Source organism: Nomia melanderi, chromosome 14, assembly GCF_051020985.1.
Source record: "Nomia melanderi isolate GNS246 chromosome 14, iyNomMela1, whole genome shotgun sequence".
NCBI lineage: Eukaryota > Metazoa > Arthropoda > Insecta > Hymenoptera > Halictidae > Nomia > Nomia melanderi.
In genome coordinates, this window is record NC_135012.1 from 8,128,875 (window position 1) to 8,151,329 (window position 22,455).

General features: G+C 33.4%; 1 protein-coding gene across 15 annotated transcripts in view; it reads left to right on the plus strand.

Annotated features, from left to right (window-relative positions):
* The window catches only part of milt (trafficking kinesin-binding protein milt), an 83,779-nt gene that overhangs the window by 35,213 nt on the left and 26,111 nt on the right, over positions 1–22,455 (plus strand). For 4 of the 15 annotated variants that reach the window (XM_031992349.2, XM_031992355.2, XM_031992350.2 and 1 more), the window contains exon 2: positions 7,007–8,087. The exons of 4 other annotated variants lie outside the window; for them this stretch is intronic. In XM_031992349.2, coding sequence (XP_031848209.1) covers positions 7,115–8,087 — 973 coding nt within the window. In that variant the 5' untranslated portion in view covers positions 7,007–7,114. Of the gene's footprint in view, positions 1–5,436; positions 5,455–6,889; positions 8,088–18,252; positions 18,494–22,455 lie in introns of those variants that run through there. 7 more of the 15 variants (XM_031992352.2, XM_076374045.1, XM_031992357.2 and 4 more) reach the window with 5 other exon arrangements.

Consider the following 22,455-nt stretch of genomic DNA (forward strand, 5'->3'; position numbering starts at 1 on the left):
GAATATGGAGGTCGTTTTCGTGATCCAATGGCATAAGTAGAAATAAAGCGCATTCTAGTTGCGCATTAACCGGCGAATATTCCTGCGCTCCGATTATTTTATACACTTATACGGGCAATGTTTTTTTAACTCGCCGGTACAAAAACCGGCGCCATACGAAGTAAGTAGTTCGTATAAAGGTTGTATCGATTCCTGATGTTTTCAAACCTGTTTCGAGATATTTCGAAACTCCTAAGAATGCCGTAGTGCATCTGTATATGAACGAACGCTAGACGCGTTTGTGGTACTTGTAAATAGTATTCAATGCTGAATCATTTAAAAAATTTACTTCAACTAATTTCCCATAAATTTTATTTTTTTTATTTTATTTTTTATTCTAAAGGTAATATTTTATAAATTATATAAGTAAAACAAGAACATTCTACATGCTTCTTTTTTTAATTAGTAGTGGTAGCAGTAGATTTTGCGTTTTAGGATTACTGGACACTCATAACGATTTCAGTTTTGTTAATAACGTTTTGTTTAATTCTCACGATATTTTGATGATAGTTATTTTCCAATTTACGGGGAACACTTTGTGCGTGTACAAATCACAAAATTATATGAATGTTTTCGGTTTTTAGTGAAACAATTTTTAACCAAACTTTCTAATTTTACAATTACATGAAACAGGTGCCACATATCCAACATGATATTTCAACATTGTGAGGGATTTTCCGAATGTGAAGACTGGAAATCAAAACGAAAAAACAAGTGTGGTATACATTAAGTATGCGTAGTCCCTAAATGGGACCATGGACCATGATACATATTAATGTACTTTCACTTCCAAAAATTCCTCCCTTGTTATTGGTGTGACCATGCTCGCTGTAATTCTCAGAAATGAAGATTTGTTTTGGCCAATAAACTAAATAAACCGAAGAGTAAAAGACAATATTGAGTTCACAGAAAAATTTTATTTTAACAAACATTTTAATAAATTTGTTGCGTGCGAACAAGTACATAAAGCAGATAAAAAGTTTAGTTTATTAAGTATACTTAGCAAAAATTAATAATTAAGGTTAAGAAACTGATTCCAATAAACTTCCAATACCTAAATAGTAGATATGATTTTAAACGTTACTGCACCTTAGAAAAACGTAAATTATAAAATGTTAGTCTTGGTTTATAAAATACGTACCAATAAAGTTTCATTCGAAGTACTACTTAACACTAGAACTGTCGAGCGTTTAATACGATTAATATGGTAATCCTTATAGAAATTGTAACAATAGATCTTTTTTGATTTCTTCATACATTCATTATACTACTCAATTGAATCTATTTATTTCTAAAATCATTTTGGATATGTCACACAAGATATACAGACATTTATTGTACAGTTTATTCTATTGTTCCCAGAAAGATTGATGTTCGTCCGTTTAGATCTAGAAAATCAAATGTTTAAAAATGTATTAGTAGGATCCATAATCACGTAATTGAATCAATCAAAATCGACCCACACATTTACCGAATAATGTTTATAAAATTTAATATAAGTCGAATTGGCACGTCCCATACATCTAGTGTTAATTTTGAGATATCAATAATCACAGAAACTAGTAATTGAAGAAACTAATTACTTCCTACGTTAAAAAAGAGTTGTTTAAATCCGAATACAAAGAATCAATCTTTCAATCATAATTCTCTAACGGCTATTCTTTGTTTCGATAACGCATAAGTGAGTGTAAATTAATTCGACGTTAACTTGCAATTTTTTTCCTCGTAACAATTAAGGTTCATGGTAATATTTTAATGGAATGCGTTTTGAAACGCGTGCCACGTGATCTACGGATAAGTATGGGAAGGAACCTTTCATGTCCTCAATGGTTCGTCTATTCATTCCCTTGAAAGGATTATGTAATAATCGTCAGACGATCAATTAAGTCGACCTCGTTAAAGAAAAGCCGTGTAATTCCTTAAACGTATTTCTTCTCGCATGGTTCAACGCTTTCTCATAGAAGCGATCTGTGAATTAAAAGGTGCCCAGGAGAAAATGCGAATTATAATGGCTTATTGTTCCCCTAGCCATCGTTAGAACTCTTTCACACCGGTTTATTTCCCGAACCTAATTACTGCATATAATTAATCGAAATAACCGTGGAAGTAATTCGCTCCACGCTCGATTTTCACTTGCTGTTATGTATGGGAGTGTTGAACACATTCACTTTGAGACATGTTTCTATGTGGTTAACATTACAACTACCGTCGTAACAGCCAAAATGACTGGTTTCGGTTTTTTTTTGTTTCGCAATTACTGATATCTTAAAAACATTGAACATTCGAAATGTGATCTTGAAAATAAATAGTTTCATTTGAATACTATGTTTGAAGAAATTGAAAATAATCTATACAATTTTTATGGGGATTACATATTAATCGTATTAAATGCTCGGTAGTTTTGGTGTTAATCAGAAATTTCAATAATTACAATGTTTTCAAAAATATTGCAAAAATATTGCGTTGTTTTGTTATGTTAAGCTTTCGGACTTCAGTTGATAATTGTTGATAAATGTTAATAAACAATTCGATAAATAATTTACTTGTTAACTTTGGTCTATTTTAATGTTATAAATTAACCGTCGGCCTCAAAAGGAAACGTTTCAATGGAACGGAAATGGCGCGAAAAATTTACATTTCCCTGTGAAGCTGCACGTGTTTTCAATCGAACTAGAAATTCTTCATTCGGTTCGATTACATTGGATTCTCATGGATTTTTCTAATTCTTGTACATAATTGCCGAAGATATGTACAAAAGTTTCTTGTACGCTAGAAATTTTGAATTTCTGAATGAGACTGGTTTGCAATTAAAATTAATTCAAGAGAATTTAGTGACCTGCAGTGTTAATAATATTTATAAATCATTTATTAATATAGATACTTCTATGAGAAAGGTTACCAAAAGTTTCTAAATAAAATTTCTGTCACATGAAAATAATTGAGGAGTAGAGTGCAAAATTAATTGACGAAATAATAAACAAAGCTTTTTATCGACAACAAAAGAAAATTGTTTATAAAAATCCAGTTATCTTATTCTAACGTCTAGATAACCCAATAATTCGAAAGATGTACCATCAATCAATTTGTTAAGATAAAACAAATCGTTCATCGACATCGAGTGTTAGAATTGCTTTTTTGAAGATATATCATAAATGTATTACTTTCTTGTTATTCTTTCATGTTACGAAAACTTTGTTGCTCTTTTCGCGATTATATTATTTATATTGATCATAATAAAAAAAATATCACTTGTGAAACTTGAACGAGAAAAAATGGATACTGACTCTATAATAGTATTTACATTAAAACGTACAGTGTGTTCCCAATAAAATTGATAACGTTATTCAATGTTTACGAAATATTATTAGAAAACAAAAGTTCTTGCTCGTAGTAAACATTGATTGCTCGTCCTTAGCGAAACAAGAATCGAAATGTTGATCTGTCATACTTGCAGAGTTATCTTTAATCTATATTACCGTTAGTCATACTAAGATTAACGCATGTATGTTCATACCAATGTTATTAAACAGCAGTATTTTTGGAAATGACTTCGAATTTCGAATTAATATTTAGATAGCAATATCAATCGTCGCGTGACAATGACTTTACCTAGAAATTAGAACAACAATCGAATTGGATAAAGTTTCAAGCAAAAAATATTCCAGACACTTTAGATGGTGTTTGAAATATTTTGTTCTTTTTTCTAATCTAATCTTTGTAAGATTAAATGGAAGTAGATTGTAAATTTCTGACAAGGATATCCATTTCATTCAAATTAGTATTTACAACGCAGAGATGCAAGCTCGCTGGTTATAGTTTACCTTTAAAAACGTTTAAAATTTTATTTTCATAACTGCCCTTTAGCGATCTTACGTTACCATCTGTTGTAAATAATAATAATTATATATAATTATATTTAATGCTCTACAATTCCTTTAAATGTAACTCTTTCGTCTTTATAAGTGCTGTTGATTAACCTCAGAGAACCTTCAACTGAACATAACTGTTCGGTTACTTCCAGTTTCTTTAAAGGCAATTATTTTCCTTTCATAAATGCCCTTTCGTGATCTCAAACAATTAAGCACTGCATACTTATAATTGTGTTTAGTTCCTTCAAGCGCAATTATTTTCTGTTCATAAACGACATTTCGTGATCTCGAAAATCATTGACTGTATATAATCGTATTTACTTATATATAATTTCTTCATACATGGTAATAGAAAAAAATTATTCTTTCTGTTCACGCATTTTTACATTGAAAATTTGAATCTTCGCTGGAATCATTGAAAATTCGTTGTAACGTACGAACAATAGGCTTGCAATTATACGCAAAGGAATACGTGAACTAATGCCGAGGAGATACGAAGAAAAATAACTTTATCGCTGCTTGCATACTTCTTTATCGTTCCATTGATCGCACGTACTGGATGTTTTGATCGATTGTTCCCTTATCGGTATTACTGCGCATTCCTCCTTCGCAGAAATCCGAGTAGCTGATTATCGATACGTTATTGTTCCTCGACATTTGTAATAATACTGGACAAATAGATTAGAGAGCACAGTCCCAACTAAAATTATCTCCCGCGCAGACGTTAAACAAAGTTCAAGTATATTTTATCGGTTGTCTATTCTTTATTCCCTTCTTTTCACGGCATTCATTATTTTTACGCTGTGTGCACACACAAATATTGATTGTATTTCTTTTATTGTAGGTACTGTCTCCACAAAAACAATATATTAGCGAACCACATGGCAAATACAGTGCATTGTCACGTTTATCTAATCCAAACAAATCTTGTTAAATCTTCATTTCGTTTATTTACACTCTGCCATTTGGAAGCTTTGAACATGTTCAAAATAAACGAAGTTCCTTCATCCTGTTGCAATTCTCGGTTTACAGTTTCACGTAGGTTTATCGTTCATCAACATTAGAACTAGCGACCGTTTAAAACGATTTTCACGAACATGATCTGTAATCTTCCAGGAGACACGTGTTATTGCATCACATTATAAAAAAAGCTGTTTTTATGTTAGCTTAATATGTCACAGGAAAACAGATTGAAACTTGTTTTCTTTGTGTAATTGGTGTATAATGACTAACATCGTGTATTTCCTCGTAAATTGTTGATACACGAGAAAGAAAAGAAAAATTATATATATCAGCAATCAACGTTTGTTCTCGTACAATTTATAGAAGTGATACTTTTTACACCTTTATATAAATACCTTAAATGTTTTTGTACAATTTATATTTTCTGTATAAATATCTTCGAAATTTAAACCACATTCTTACGTAGAAAATGTTTGAAGTAATTCGCAAGTATACCACTGTGATGAGCTTGTGAAAAATTACCAACTCGTTTGCATATGTATTTATTTATTATTCAACACGTTGGCCACCGGATCAATCGATAGTAACTGAAATCGAGTTTTATTATTCACGCGACGTCGTGTGTGGATTATTATTTAACAAAAAGTGATGTGTGTATTATATGTTACCGTTAATGCTTAAAGTTCGTTGAGCTTGTAAAATAACTACACGTGCTATGGAATAATAGAATATTTCTAGTAAATTATCGAATTAACAGTAATTTCATGCATTACCTAGTTAATGATAGACTTACGAAATTAACCGCATAAAATATCTAAAGCATATGGACTTAAACACATATAATTTCATTGGGATTATAAAATCCTTATAATAACCTAGTATTTGGCAATTCGAATGACTTTCATTATAAGGCTGATGCTTTCTATAAACTTTCATTTATTCCAAGAATGTTGTATCTGATTGGTTATTTTCAACGATTTTTACATGTAATAGTAGTAAATTGTTTAGTAATAGATAGATATAGTATTACTTCTGTGTGATAGTGGTAATAACGACATTAAAAATATTACTATAAAAAGAAAATCATTTGATGTTAGTCTAATTACCATTCTGATACTTTATATGCTAATAAAGAAACCACGATCTCATTCAGTGAATAAGAATTCATACTGAATAAATTATTGTTCGAAATGTAATTATTATGTAATATCATTAAATACAATTGTATCATTAGAATTCTATTTTTACGAATGTTTAAATGTTTTTCCTGAATACACGTACTTGCAGTTACTATCTTTTTTCATTTTCGATATTCAAAACATTATATAATATACCGTTGAAAATATAATTTATACACCCTACTTCAACGTTTTTTAATATACCATATCTAAACACAAATTGTCAGTTTATACAGTATTTTCATATTACACGCATATTCTAATTAAAGTATAAGATACAAGTTTTAGCTTATGTTTTATTTCGAATGTCTAAAGTACAAAATTTAAATTAATCATATCGCTTATCTGAAGTGACCTATTATTCTACAGAGTACTTCATTACTTTACAAGTTATCACAATGAAAAATCTAACGATAACATGCACATGCAGGCGTAATCTTCGTATAACACGGTCGTTAAGTTCTTAAAAAAATGCTCTGTTATGCAAATTCGTGTTATACGAAACTAAGAACTAGCACAAACAATTTCTAATGATTTAATAATAATGAAATACACAATTTATATGAACTTCGCATACTGTTCCCTAATTCTTAACAATTTTTTCTAATTTTCGAACCACGTCTTGGACAATCGAACTTCATTTCTTCCTACTTTGGGACAAAGTTAAGTTAAAATGAATAATCATACGTAGATTGTAACAAAACCTTGAAATGATACAATAATCCCCACCTCCAAGTCGAATAATTCAATTATTTCATAAAATATACTGCAAACTACCTAATTACACTCTAGAACGTATCCCAATGGTAGTTCAAGAGTAACCAAAACCGTGTTCTACAGCGATTGCCTGTACTACCGAATACCGCGAGCTATTTGTCTAAAGTATCCACAGCGACGAACGTATTGACAAACCGAAAACAGAACAAAGAAGGTATTCACTAAAAAATCCTCGTCCAGAAGGAAGTAAAACTACAAACAGCGGATTCCAAAAGGATCCCTGGAGTGGTGCTACGAACAGAATGGTGAAAATCTCGATACCGAGCCGCGTGAGGTGATTATGGTGACATGAGCAACGACCGCGGTTCAAAAGAATCCTTCCGGAGCCAAAGCGAGAAGTCCGCGGGAGGTTCATGTTCGGGAATAGACAGGCAAGAACGAACTGGCGAAGATCATTCTTCGAGAACGATTGACCAAGCTGGAAATGCTCTGCGGAACGACGAGCAAACATTTTCACGAACGAGCGATACACTTAGATCACCTAGCCGGCATGCGGAAGGTGAGGCCGAATCAGGGAAGCATTCCCAGGGAACGCTCGACAGTTCCCAGGGAGATTCATCTGGGAAAACAATCGGACGAGACGAGGTTAATACCGTTTCAAGAACGAGCGAAAGTCTTTCAGGGAACGTCGCCATACCAGGAAGTTCCTCGTGGAGCAACCTGCATTTTTCCCATCGCGGTGTCGCGTTAGAAACTGGCTGGTCGTCGAACGAAACATTCGGGAAATCGTATGGATTCGAACATCTGCTAGGAATACCGGATAACCAGTCCGGGAGGAACGTCTGGAGAACGGAAGGAGGTTCAAGTGATACTTCAAGGATGAGCGCCGGACAAGATGGAAGACGTTCCCTGGGTAGCAAAGACTCCAGCGACTCCTGGCGATTAAGGAGCCCCGAGAGTCCATCTTGGAAGCTGGGAACTAGCTCCCCGCGGACCCCCATGTTCACCAGTTTGGCCCTAGACGTTTCGTACGCTGGCTTGGACTCCTCCGGCCATTTTGACTCTGCCACCCGCAGAATACACCGGGAAGATGATCCGCCGGAGTACTGGCAGGACTACAGTGTCATCGATTATCTGGATAAGTTGGCCTCCAGCGACGACAGCACGCCGGAGGAACGGGTCGAGACCTTGAAGGAGATCCTGGCGGAAACGGACATCCACGAGGGCGATGGAATCGTTTCCGACTTTTTGTTCCACGTCGCCAAGACGAAGCACGGCAAGATTTACATCAGGGTCATTAGAACGATGCTTCTCAACAGAGGTAGGATATTAATACGACCGTGCATTATCGATTGTTTCTACGTCTGCTCCGCGTCGGATTGATAAAAATAATTGGGACGGGAAATTCGCTCGATGAATACAAGACGAAGCCGGAATTGGGTTGAAGCAAGAAATGGCTGCTCGACGTTTGACCCCTTTAATTGTTAACCTTTCGTTTGTGAGTGTTACCCAATGAGAATAGAATCTTTGATCAATCGTTTTATACTGCGGGGTAAACTGTAGTGTGGTTTGTGGAGTATGGTATTTTAAGGTTTCCTCGTTTTCGTTCAGAATTTTATGTACAGTGAAGTTTTAGCACTGAGTTGCGTAGAAGATTCTATTGTTTTCTATTCATTATGCTGTTTTACTAATAACGATCTCGGAAACTGTTCAATTCGACGAATTCTAATCTGTCGACTTTATGTTTCATTAGTTTGTTACTTTTATCGGTAGATTAAGGTTTCAGTTTTATTTCATTTTAATCAACGATGGAAATCCCTGACTTTGTTTCAATATTCTTATATTTGATTCTTTCTCGTTCCCTGATAATTGTTATCGCGAATGAGATTAATGAATTAAGAATATTGAATCATACACTTGGTTACTATTAAAAATAATTTCTCGCCACTTTAAATGGAAAAATAAGTAAGAGAATAAGAGAGATATAATTATATCTTTTATACACGTTTACTTAAAGACGAACTAATTGCCTGCCCCCTCAAAACAAGAAGAATTGCATTCCGGACATTTTTTAAATAACGAATAATTTCTAATCATTTTCAAATAACGAATTTTGTAAAACATCGACAAATTTTTTCTCGAGTCTTCATTTATCTGGACTGTTAACCGCTTAATTAAATCTAATAATCGAGGTTTTACTGTAGGTCTAGATTTCACTAACAGTTTTCAGAGAATTTTCTTATTTTATATGCATGTTCGAAGAACTTTTTCTTAACGATACGTGCGTTTTTTTCTGAAGTCCAAGAATAAAATTCACATTTGTCTTTCCATTTACAGCCTTGTGGTATGATTTTATGTTTCCACGAGCCATGAATATATTTAGGCCATCATAATCATAAATTGAAACGCTTTTCATAATGGAAATTATTCATATCCATTATCTATGCCAGTGCTTTAATAACTCTGCAAATTCTAATCTCATCTGCTTATGGCGGTTTCTTTAACTCTTTATGTCTTCTTAAACTGACGCAGTGATTTATTACTCGGATCGTTATAGCTGATTGTTATAACTGACTTTTTACACAGATTACTAGTGCTACTATTTCTTCTGTATTTATAATATCTAATTGAATGTGAGATTTAATGTAATACGTATTTCGAGCCGAACAATTAAAAGAAAGTTTCTTTTCTGTACCCCCTAGTTTTAAAGATATAGAAAATATACTTTCAACCCTTAACTTTAAGGGGTGCTTTTACCCCTTCAAAGTGGATGTTGGTCGACAGGAAGAAATACGTGTCAAATATTTTCTTGAGAACCATATTTCATCAAAATCGGCGTGTGCTGGTTGAAAAAGGTTTTCTTGTTAGTTTTCAAGTTATGAATGATTAAAGGAAATGTTCAAAGTGTCCAGCTCGTGCTTAACACAATCTACCGTACACTCGCTCAAAAATACCAGGTATCCGTGCCATTTTTTCGATATCTCAATTATTTAATCTTTTGTAAACATTCAAAGCTAAGTTTTTGAGGTAAAACAGGTTTTGCACTTCAAATGCTTGCTGTTTCTATAATAATTAAAATTTCGGAAAATCCGTACGCTACATTTTAGATAATTCATGAATGGCCCTGTATACACGGGTTTTCAAAACTATTTAACACTTTCACTGCCAAAGTAAACACTCATCAAAATTCTTATGCAGTCGCAACAGTTTTCTTAGTAAACAGAAACTAAAGGTCAAGATTCTTCGTAGCGATTATTTTATGTACTATCTTTCTTACACTTCATGCATCCAACGAAATTCAGTTCATTCGATACGCCAGCAAGGAAATTAATGTTTAAGTTTGTAATATAAAAAATGGTGTCACCCGGATTCGAGTGGCAATCAAAGCGTTAAAATCGATATGTTTGGAATAGAAATGGACATACCTAACGTGTGTTATTTGATTTCAATGAAATGTACTCGATGAAATTTCCAGAGAGCTATTATCCGGTGAATACATTTCCATTATAAATATATTGATTTTAAATACTTTTGTGGGCCATTGTGTGTAGATAGAGACGAAAACATTAAATTCACTATTTGAACAATATTTATTAAGTAAGTAGTCCTTGAATTTATAATATAAACTATATGGAACATTAAGAACCTTTACTAAAATTTAAAATAAGTGTAAATAAATTGAAACCAGTGACCTTATCCTACATTCAATTGATTCAATTGAAATGGATAAATTTGTTTTAAAATAATTTGTAAAAATATTTATAAATCTCGCCCTGCTGGTCACTAAATTATATATTTCTTCACTAATTTTCCAACTAACATTGAAATTTATTTAACTAAAGTATTTGTTGGTTAGAAATATTTCAACTTACAGTTGAACGTTTGTATATTAGAGTATTTTCCATATTACATTTTCATTTTAAACGAAAAACTTTTCTCCTTTTTATTATAAAAATTCGTTGATGCCTTAGACTATAATTCCACGGTATAAAGATTATGGAACTCTATTCTTATTAACCCTTTAATAGAATTATTGATGATGTTAGTATTGTTTGGTAGATCTAAATGTAAGTATGACGTCGGAAACTTGTAAAACATCAATCCACTTTTTTCGTCTTGAGCATTTCGACGGTTGAAAAACGCAATTCACGTTTTCCATTGGCAGTGTGTTGACTTACGTCGTTAAAGACTGTCTCGCTTCTTTTTCGCATTCCTGTCATGGGTTTTTTCCTTTTAATTTGCCTTTCTAACCTCTTTACAGTTGTCCGGCTTCCGTTCAGTTCCAGCACTCGTCGTTTTCTAACCTCTTTCCGAGCGTCGTCTGAATTTTTTTCCCCTTTCTACTTTTGTTTTTCCGTTTTTGTTTCAATTTTTATTTCTCCTTACATCCTGCGACTTATTTCTGTTTTTTTTCTACCTTTCCCATAGACTGTTTTCTCTTATTTCTTTCTACATATGCATTACAGTAAATGCCATTGAGATTCACATACCCTGATTTCACAAAATTTTGATTAAATTGTTCAAGTTATTTCAATCTTTTGTTAAATTATTTTCATTATCCAATTCAAATTAACGTTTTGCACTCGACAATATTTTTCAATATAAGTATGCATTATTTCCAGATGAAATATTGATCATACTGTTTGCAAATAACACAAATCTTGCGTAAACTGAGTAAGGGATGAAACTATTTTATTTCTATGTTTCATATATTGATAATTTATTCAAGATTTAATATTTAATTTTTTGTTAAATCAAATGGCGTTTGAAAGTCGCCTCTCGAGTGCAAGGTGTGAAAATAATTTATGTAATTGACAAAAACTGTTAATATCGCTTCAAATGTAATTCTACATGGTCGTATAAAATTGGTACGTGACTGTTCCCACCTTCTTAATCACATTGAACAGATTTTACATGCATAAATAGATACACAACTATCTTTTATGGTTATAAAAAATTTTAATATTAATTTATATTCGACTTTTATCTTTAGGCACGTAGGGAAGTGTATTAAGTAATATAGATATCTCAGAAAGTTCTTTGCGAAATATTCCAGGAAATCATGTAACGTATTAACCAGCGACGGTGCGAAGATAGGAAGCGCGATTTCAGTGTTCTCCTTTTTTATAACCGATGGTTTAATTACACTTTCATTTGCCTTCGTTTCGCCTTAACATTGTTTTTATGTTAGGCATTCCTTAATTTAGAGGAACGCGTTCAACTAAATGGAAAAAGTTTCAAAGGACCTTTGTCCTTCGCGACAACCCATTGCCCTCTGATTTCTTTCACAACTGCGCTTTGATAAAACTACGTCATTAATAATTGATTAGAAAAAACAGGATTTGATACTTATTCTATGTTTACGTTTACTCCAAAGGTTGACAATTATTAATAAAATAAAGTAATATTTCGTTTATATTCAGAAAAAGTAGATAACATTTAAATTCGACAAAATTCAGTTTAAAATTTTCTTCACGAGTCTTACACGATATCAGGCCTACGAGTTAATATTATAAACATTTGTGCAATTCTTTCACGTGAATAGTTAGAAGCAATAGGAAATGTTAATACATTGATTTTCATATATTGTTGAATGTTTCGCACATAATGCCTGATTTGAAATATCAATACTAATTAGTGTATTATAAGTAAATAGGATTGATTCGTGTTTTAAACGAAAGTTACATCATTACTGCTTAACAGGATTATCGATTATTAATGTAATCAACAAGGATCGTTAGCATTGCATTTAAGATGCACATTATCGTTAAAAGTTTTATTTCCAATAAACTTTCGCGTTAATCCTTGCGTATTTTCAAAAGTAAAAGTAATTTATCCACTAGAGAATGAAGTGACTAGATATGCGGAAATTTTCTGAAGTTTTATTATTTATTGTAAGACAACTATTCAGTTCTAGTACTCGCAAAAGTCGCTTTCGCTACTGTATAATATCTTTCCTGTTATATGTTGCTTCGACTGTATTAAACTGAAACCATGCAATCCGAGTATTGCATAAATCGAATACGTATAGGATTGTAACTGAACTCTTTGTACGCTAGGGACGAGTGAGCAGTATTCACTGAATACGAACGTATTCTTAGGTAAAAATGAAAGGAAGATTAATTACACGTTTCAAGTCGTTCTCACGGATAATTTTCTTCGGCACGTGGTAATGGACACCTTACAACGTCACGTGATTGCGAATGAGAACTGATAAGTACGATCATTAATAAGGTAAAAGGAGTATTAAGTTTGTATTCTAACGAAGCAATCCAAACGTACATTATTAAAAGAAACTTGACTTCCCTGATTATGTAGTACCTCTTTCACAATTTTACACTGGTTTCGGAACTCCTCCTGATTAATGGAGTAAGTTCTTCGGTCTAACTCCATTATTATCATGAGATTTTACACTTAATCATAAATTCTATTATATTTTATTATATAACATACAAATCCGATGAATTCAATGAAATGAAAATATCAAAAACGGATCAAAAGGGTTCAGTTGGTTTAAGTTAATCGATAAGTAAGAGTACGAGAGATGAAATCAACTTACCATCTTTTTCTGAAGACATAACCAGCACTAATTTTCAATATTTATCAATTCATAAATGTGAATTGTCAAATCAAAGTATGACACTGATATTTAATGGAACAATTCTTAGTTCTGTAGGTGGTGTATTTTAGCCAACACAATTAGCATAATTGTTACACTTGGTAGAGCACTGTGTGAGTCACTTGTCATAATTGTAGATATTATGTTCCAGAAGAGTAGTCATTTTGATACTATACATAAGGCGTTGGTGTAAGCGGTGTGATTCAATGGAAAATTAATATATCACTGTTTTCTTAATAAAAGAATGCATTTGTAGAATCTAAACACCATTTTCAACAATAATGAGTATTACAAAAATGTTCACTATGATATTTAACCAAAGAAATTGTTAGAAGTTCAGACAGGATTCACAGTTTGCACACGATTTCTAGCTATTTTTCGAGTTAAAAAGTTGAACACATTTTGAGTGAGATATCACGAAAAACCTTTGAAACTCTATTCCAGAAAAATAAACATTTTCGAAATGTTCTCGCACTTTCAGTAGTAATTGCATATTCCTGTACTTCGTTAAAGTTGTCTTCCTTGTATAACGTTTGTTATCCTTTTGAGTAAGAACGACGAGCCTCTCTCGCATTTTCCCTCAGTGCGAAACGTGTTTTTGCAATTTATTTTATAAATCAGTTTCACATCTACAGTTTCGTACGTAATGTAAGAAACAACGGCAATAAGTGAAGGTGAAAGCGAAAAATTTCAGCGTGATGCGAAATTTTTATGCTTCGGAAGTTTCGAAACAATCGCGACCATAAAAAATATTGGAAGTGCTGAGTACTCGGTACAATGACCTTAAAGGTTTTTGTGCCAAGATCAAGGTCTTACAAGAGGTTACCCGTTTTGTATATGATTATCATGGCTCCCTTTTTACGAATATATTCTTGCGAATGTCTAGGAAACTGAAACTGATCGATGACATGCATTAGGAAAAATTGTTCAGAATTATGTTCGCAAAAACATACGAACACACGAGAACAGTTAGTTGTGAAGCATTTTAATTCACTGTTTTCGACTTTATTTATATTTTCATCGTGGTTTGAAGGCGTTTAAATTTTTACATTGTTATCATCAGAATGTTTTTGAATTTCTTCGTGTTTTGGCGCAGGTTTCATTGAAGAAATGCATGTCTCTCGTTTTGGCAAGCTTCTAAAATTAGATGTGCCATATTGGGTGCCATTGCCATACTCGTCGAACGCAGTTACCTGGTTGATGGGTTCATTAGTTTCTGATATAACAAGTGATACCTTTAATCGTTAACGGTTTTCTATTAACTCTTTGCGGACGAGACTGTCTCAAACTTGTAACATTTCTTTTCACAAATAATTGAATTATGCATCGAAGTCTTAAATACTAAAAGGAAAAAAAGGCACACGTGAATCTGTCGTTAGTTGAATAATTAAATGGTTCACTTGCAGTTTTTATTTGTTACGTTCGACTTACTCGTTTCGAATCATAAACTAATCGACAGCGAAGCGACTTAATTACAGACCAGGTGCGCGAGCACTCAAACAACTTCACAAACGTCGCGAAACCGAACTTTGTACGAAAGTCCGTAGAATCTGTGCAGTTACAATAAAGTGTTTCATTTACACTGACAACTCGCCGTGTGTTATTCTCCGATGGAGAATCCAACCATTTACACGGAGACTCGTCCGTGTGTTACGACAACGTACACATTATATATAATAATTTAATTAATTATTTATTTTTTCAAATAAACATAATTTTGCTTTAGTTTTTCGTTAGAATATATTGTAGGTGCATTTGCTGTCTGACGAATATACACTTCATTGTCTAATTTTATTGCATGCTGAATGAGAGATTTTTAAAACTAAATACCACAGTTAACCCTTTGCACTCGGAAATCTCTCACTAGAAATATTTAACATTTTTTGACGAGACGAAGACGATATTCTTTAAAATTAATTCGAATGGAAAACAAGTATATTAAGGGACAAAGCTATTTTATTCCAATATTTCACGTATTGAGGCGTTATACAAAGTTGAACATTAAATATCATATTTTATAGTTTTACTGCAACAAATCAAGTGCGAAGTATTAACAGTCTCGTAGGTCAGACCCATAGGAACGCGTTCGGTTGTAACTCGGGCCCATCGCTACTCATTGGCGGCGGAACAGGAAGGTAGGGGCGGATATTTACCACATGCCGCTCACGGGTCGCCGGTTCATCACCCCTGCTACACGCTATAAATTTATAAAGCTTGTACAGCCTCTTACATCAACTGTGCTAATGAGTGTCATTGACAAATTTGTTGTGGTCTTAATTGCATTAACATCAAAATGTAATTGACGCACAAGATACGCATTAACAGTTCATTCAATTAATGTCGCGTGAAAGGTGGGTTAATTAACAGTTTGGAGCGACATTGTGTTAAATGTAACTTCTTACACTTGATCTTCAACTTTGTCGTGGTCTTTAATTGATTTGTACATTTGGGGTATTATTTAAAAACAGGATCGTGCATTTGAAAGATTATTGAAACAGAGAAACTTTTATGTAGTTTTTCCAAATTGAAAAATATACTTGAGAAAATGAGAGCAAGACTAAATGGAAGAAAACTGAAACAAATATGACGGTGATAACAAAACGAAATGGTTTTTGCATTGGATAACAAAGTTAAATGAAAAGAATAAAAATTATTACAGTAACCGTATCGAGCATCAAAAACGAAAGAGATATAGCTGAAAACTATTTTGTGTTTACAGTTCAGAACATGTTTCAAATTTTGGACAGCTTTTGTTTGCGTGAAAACATTTCCTGAAAATGAATGGTCATATTTTTCGTTCGTATTAAAGGAAATTTATTTTGACGCGTAAATTACGGAAATTTATGGCTAACTGACAGCAGAACGCAAAAAACACAATTTAACTTGAAATAAAACAATGGCTGAAAAATCCTCAAAAGATTTGTTGGAATCTGCCGTTTTACTGTATCCAATAATAAATGACCTTTACGTAGTATCGGAAATATCTTTCTCGATCCTCTTCCTCCTTTCTCATTCTTCGGAAAGGTATTCTAACTTTAGATACATAAAGTATGGTTTTAAAACTATCAAAAAACTGCCTGGTACGCTTGTCGTCAAGTGTTCAATAATTCTTTTTCCATTTGCGTAGCCTGTTAAGGGATGTTTGAATATTTTTATTCAATTTTTAGTTCAACCAATATCACTGATTAAAGGGAAATCATAAAAACATGCGATTATTTGAAAACTTATTCCATTATGTAAGTAACGATATGGTCAGATAATATCACCAAAATTTGAAGCATAATTAAATTCGTCAACTGCAAGTCTTATAAGTTTGGACTGTAATAAATGTAAAACATTAAAAAAACGGATGTTATTTCTATAAGTTATGAATGTTTCACGCGGGAAACTTTATTCGTCTTCAAATGTCACTTCCAGAAGCTTTGGAAATATGCTTTCGTCAAAAATTGTGTCAAAGTTGCACAAATTAAGAGGTAGCTAAGATTGAGCTAGGATTTCGGCATTTTGTCGGGGTCGATTCCACAATAATAATAATAATAAAAAAAACTAAATTGCCAATTCGCTGGAAAATCAGTAATGACGTTCGAAGAGCAACGTGCCAGAGATTCTTGGCGTATTATTAATAGTATTGCCTTGAGAAGAGAGTCTGGTCTACCTTATTATAAAGTTATCGAACGCATTGAAAGTGAACTGACTGGGATTATCGAAATCGGCCGGATCTTTGTATGACTCCGCACGTGTTATCGAATAACTTAAAATCAGTAGAAATCTTGAGAGTACTTTTCCAGTTTATAATCGAATTGATAATGGAGCACAGTCGAAGTATATCGAAGCAACTGTAATTAAATTGTTAAACTTACGCAATTTAATGTTACTGTAAATTCGTAACGGTCATTTACGCAATTATATGCCCAACTAATTTATTGGATTCTATGAAAGTTTGCAGAACTTATTGGGTTTGATTAATGTCGTTAATATATGTTGCTACAATTGGATTAAAACCCAGGAAGAAACTAACAAGGATTTCTTTAGTAACTTTTAAGGTATTCTGTTACGGAGATGCATTCCACGTTGAGAATATAATTTAAAACGATTTTAATACTTTTCTTCGATTTTAAAAACTGATTTCTAAGGAACAATGTATATTTATAAAAACTATTCTTTAATACTTAGTGAGATTTTTCATTTTTTTAAATCATTTCTCAAAAAATATTTGCACGATATCTGCATTAATGTAAATCATATCATATTCATCATGCTTTAAAAGCAAAATATTACACTCTTCCAGAAATATTTAAATTTATACGAGGCCGTTTAAAAATGTTTAAAAATCAAACCCCATAGGGCAAGTAGATTTATTATAATTAACCTTTCTGTTCATTACTATACCAAAGTGGTGAGTTAAATTCCGAGGAATCTTCTGTATATTATTATTTAATTAAAAAACAAAGAATAGTGGTTGAACAATAATGTATTTATAATTAATAATGTAAGCATCATCAATGTTTATGCTATCGCTTCGACTTGTCTTCTCTTAACAGTGTAGTTAACCTTACTCAACATTAATCAAAATAAAAAATTATTATGAAAAAAAAGAACAACAGTAGGTACCAAACACGATACCTGCAATTTTACAAGTAACATATTTTCCTTATGAGGCGTGAGTAATTATATACGCGTATAAATATATACGACACCATTTTGAATACCTTTTACAGTGCATTAAATAACAAACGAGGCGCCACGATATCTTCGTTCACGGTTCCGTTGTCTAACAAAATGCACGTTCGTTAAACTACCTCGCGATCGCGCGTTTGAATTTCCCTCTTCCACGGTAATACGCATGTTGCGCGCGCAGTCTGCTTCTGACAGCTACACGATATGGCGCCGTAACAATTCCGCCCGTGTTTCGCATCGCGCCCCCTCCACGTTCTTTCACGAGAAAAAGCGATTCTCCCGACGGAAAATGTGCACGATTGATATGTCGGTGCATTGACTGATGTCCGCGTGAACAGTTGACCGTTGAACACCAAGTACTGAAAGAATATTGTGAAATGTGCCCGGTGAACCCTCTGACGTCAGAGGCGTAAAAACTAGTGTGTTGAATGGTAAGTATTTATTTCGGTGTAAACGCACTTCTGTCGGACGATCGATGCACAGTGTTATTGTTGTGCCGTATTTCTATGGTGTTCCAATACCGACGATGCGTTTACGTCGTTCGCGAAGAAGCGCATTGTCCCGAACGAAATATACTTGGACGATCATTTCCGCGTCGCTAATTGTCACATGTCTCGCGTTGCACTGGCGTTTCGACGATCGTTTAAGTGCACGGTGTATCAGGAATCTTCGACGCGAGATGCATCGAGTAGACAGCAACTAGTTGTGCCTCTAAGTTGGACAGGCTACGTCACTGCGTAACCTTTGCAACGGGACGCCATTTTTAAAAGCCGCAGCCTGCAATCCATTCCTCGGTTACTATTTTCTTCCCCTTTTCGCCGGGACGTGCACGACCTTTATGCGAAACATGCACAGTTTTGCGACTAATTCCACTATGATCTGAAACTGTTTATCGTTTCATTGTTATACATGCTTGCTTTTAGCATCGTTTATTTTTAAATTTCTTTTGAACAGTTTTTTTTATGTATTTTAGAAGGCATTCTTAGCGGTAGGCTTAGGTTAATTGGATAAGCACATGTTACACAAGCGCTGTTATTTAATATAGACGAATATGTAAATATTTCCTTGGTATGTAAGTATGGAAGAAAATTAAAACGATTTATTTTTCATTTTTATTTCTGACAAATTTTCGCCTGGAAAATACTGTTTATGGAAGGTTTATATTAATCCAATAATCACCGTTGTATAGATTACATTTGGAAGAACACGCACGCTACACCAGCGCCATAACTCAATATAGACGAATATGTAAACAGTTCTGCTGATGATGCAATTTTGGAAGGCAATTGGAGTTTGTAATTATTAGGAATAATTTTTATGCTAACTTTTGTATAATTGTTTATGAAGCTTGGTTCATTTGTATGTCCCACGTAATCGTTGCATACGCTTGTGATGGTATGTAATTTTCTTTCTCTTATCTGCGATTATTATGCAATGTAATCGTTATAACAATTTCCCTTGAGTTTGTTGATGAGCAGATAAGAAATAGCGTTTCCAAGCAATGAAATAATAAGCTGCTTATACGGGAAAGCTACAATCAGCTTTTGTCATTGAACTGCCACGCGGATCATCAATGTTCAAGTCACTGAGAAACGAGAACGGAAAATGTAAAAATACAAGGTTCGTTTCTTTCCGCTTGTAAATAAAAATTAGAAGCATGTTTATCGAAATGTAACGAATAACGAGATACAATTTGAAGGTCGTTTGTCTTAGCATGACTTGTTAGGTAACCTCACAAATTATTGCACTTTGTTGCGTGTTTGTCCTCGGTCATGGAGGTTCATTAGCTGGTGTTTATCGTTTGATAATATTATCGTCCCGATTGAAACAAAAAATTTTGTAAATACTGTTCTGTCCCACATCTTTGCAATTTTATGATTATATTTAAGTTTTCTGTATTTGTTTATAAGATCAATTTTATAGACAACACTTGTCGTGCCTATGAGATAATTCTTAAGCACCTTGATTTTTTCGAGTGTTGTAACAAGACCTTAGATATTAACTTTGGTAGAATCTGTAAGCTTAGTAATCTTCGATAAACTTTGGAAATGTTAGTGGAGCACTTGAGTAAACGTGCACTGTTCCTACCCATTAATGATAGATTTTCATTCTAAAATACCAAACACATTTAAACACACTTTCTTCCATGCAATTTGTTTTAAATGCGATCGTACGATATGAAAATAATTGAAAGTGAAGTAATTAATACATTTAATGCGTAAAATTTCATGTAGATTATAAGAGTATAATACAAATAAACAGTTGTAAAGTTTTATATCAATTTTTCTACAACTTCAACACTATGAAAAGTTTTATTTGTTGACTGAGATGACAAAAACCTCCTTCTTCAATATTGCTAGGTAATGATCGATATTATATACACGATATATAATATATATGATATATAGTATTGCGTGACTTAATTGGATCTGCATGACTTCCGTGCATTCCGGAAAAGAACAAAGGCTATACTCATTAAATTGTAGTTGATCTATAATCACCAAATTGCTTCCCACAGCGAACAGTTTATTTGGAAACACAAACAAAGATACAAAACAAGGAATCGGAAGAAAGATACAATCACTTAAGAAACAGTTTCACGCTTCGCGATTATAATATTCCTGCAATTGATTCATAAATAATCTCAAAGGAAAAGCGCGGCGTGTTTAATACATATGTATGAACGCGTAGATTGCTTCGTTCGAACTTTAAACGTTTCCTAACTTTCACCCGTTAGTTCTTTAATTTGTTAAGATTTATTTTGCTCCGTAACGCACCGAGCTAATGAACCTTATCAAGTCCGCGTATCTTAATTAAAAAAATTCATTGGCCACTAAGAAATGCTAACCAATAACCGATTTTAAATTGTAACATTGAATTCAAAGGTATTCGTTGCTAAAAGAACCTTGAAGATATTCCATTCGAAAAACGTGTTACGATGACCGAACAAGGACAAACACGAAATCAGTATTCCTCGAGTAAGAAACAATTTCTTGACTGAACTTTTTTTTAAACCCCTTGATCTAAAATATCGTATCGAGCTCGCGATGAAAATTTTAAATTGAATTTGACAAATCTAAGTGTTATTTATTTTTTTTAACATACGTTAAACATTACTTTTCGAATTCTTTTCTGTTTCTACTTAATTATTAACGACAAAGTAATTTTATCTTTATTTAGGCCAAGGGATTAATATCCCCAACGCACTTCACAATTTGTCCAGAATGAACATTTGGTAAATTATTGTATCATTTAGGAATATATCACGTAGATGCTTTCTCAGCAGAATATATCTGTACTGCAGTCATCCCTTATGTTGTTGGGAGATCATTGGGATGTTTTCTGGGAAATCTTTTAGGCAGATCCTCTGAGTATAGTTTATTTGCTTGAATGATTTTCTAGTCTTGTTTTATGTTTGTCACAGAGAAGTCCGATTTCCTCTTCTACAGATCTAAACCACAAGTTTTAGCCGTTACCCAGTTGACTGCGTTCGACGAGTATACACGTCATCTTAATACCTTGTTGACCGGCAATTTTACGCAGAAGCTATCCGTGTCACCGGATATTATTCCGTAATTAAATATGAAAGTGAAACAATCTAAATGAACTTCGATATACTTTATTTATACATAATCAATTGAAATCAAACTTCGGACATATCTTTTATATAGCTTCGAATATTTCGCTTTTATTACATTCTATATTACTCTGCATTTCAAAAATTGAAATAACTAGTATAAACACGATTTAACTCGTGACCGGTCAACAGTGTCTTAAAACGCAAAATCATACTAATTTTCTCAACGATGAATTATTCATTTTTTTAGATAAACGTGTAATTCTTATCATTTTGCTCTATTTTTTCATTAGGATATATTATAGAAGCATTTACCTCGCGTTTGACAAGCATACATTTTATTATTTGATTCCATTGCGCGCACAATGAGAGATTTTTGGAGCTAAATGTCACAGTTAACTGGTTATCTAGATTGGTCGAGCGGTTGTATCTGTATTCGCTCTTCTAAATAAAAGACGAGCGTCACGGTCTCGCTTTATCACTCCGGTACATGCTCTTATACAAGCCTGAGCTCGCGGAAAAATCAATAATCACCTGCGACGTTTCTGCTTAAGACGTAACGTCCGGATCGCTCGGACGTTTCACTTCTGCTTTCGCATTGTCTGCACCGCTATTTTGTTTATCGAGAGGCGGGACACCCGCGACAGCTGACCTTTTACACTTGCTAAACAGAATTTGCAAGAACAGTTATTCGAGATTGGATCGAATGGGATCCTTTCTCTTCGTGCAGCCGTTTCAGACGCGCACCTTACGGAATCGCTTATTTCATCTGCTCTGAAACGTTGCGAAAACGAACCACGATGTTTCTACAGTAAT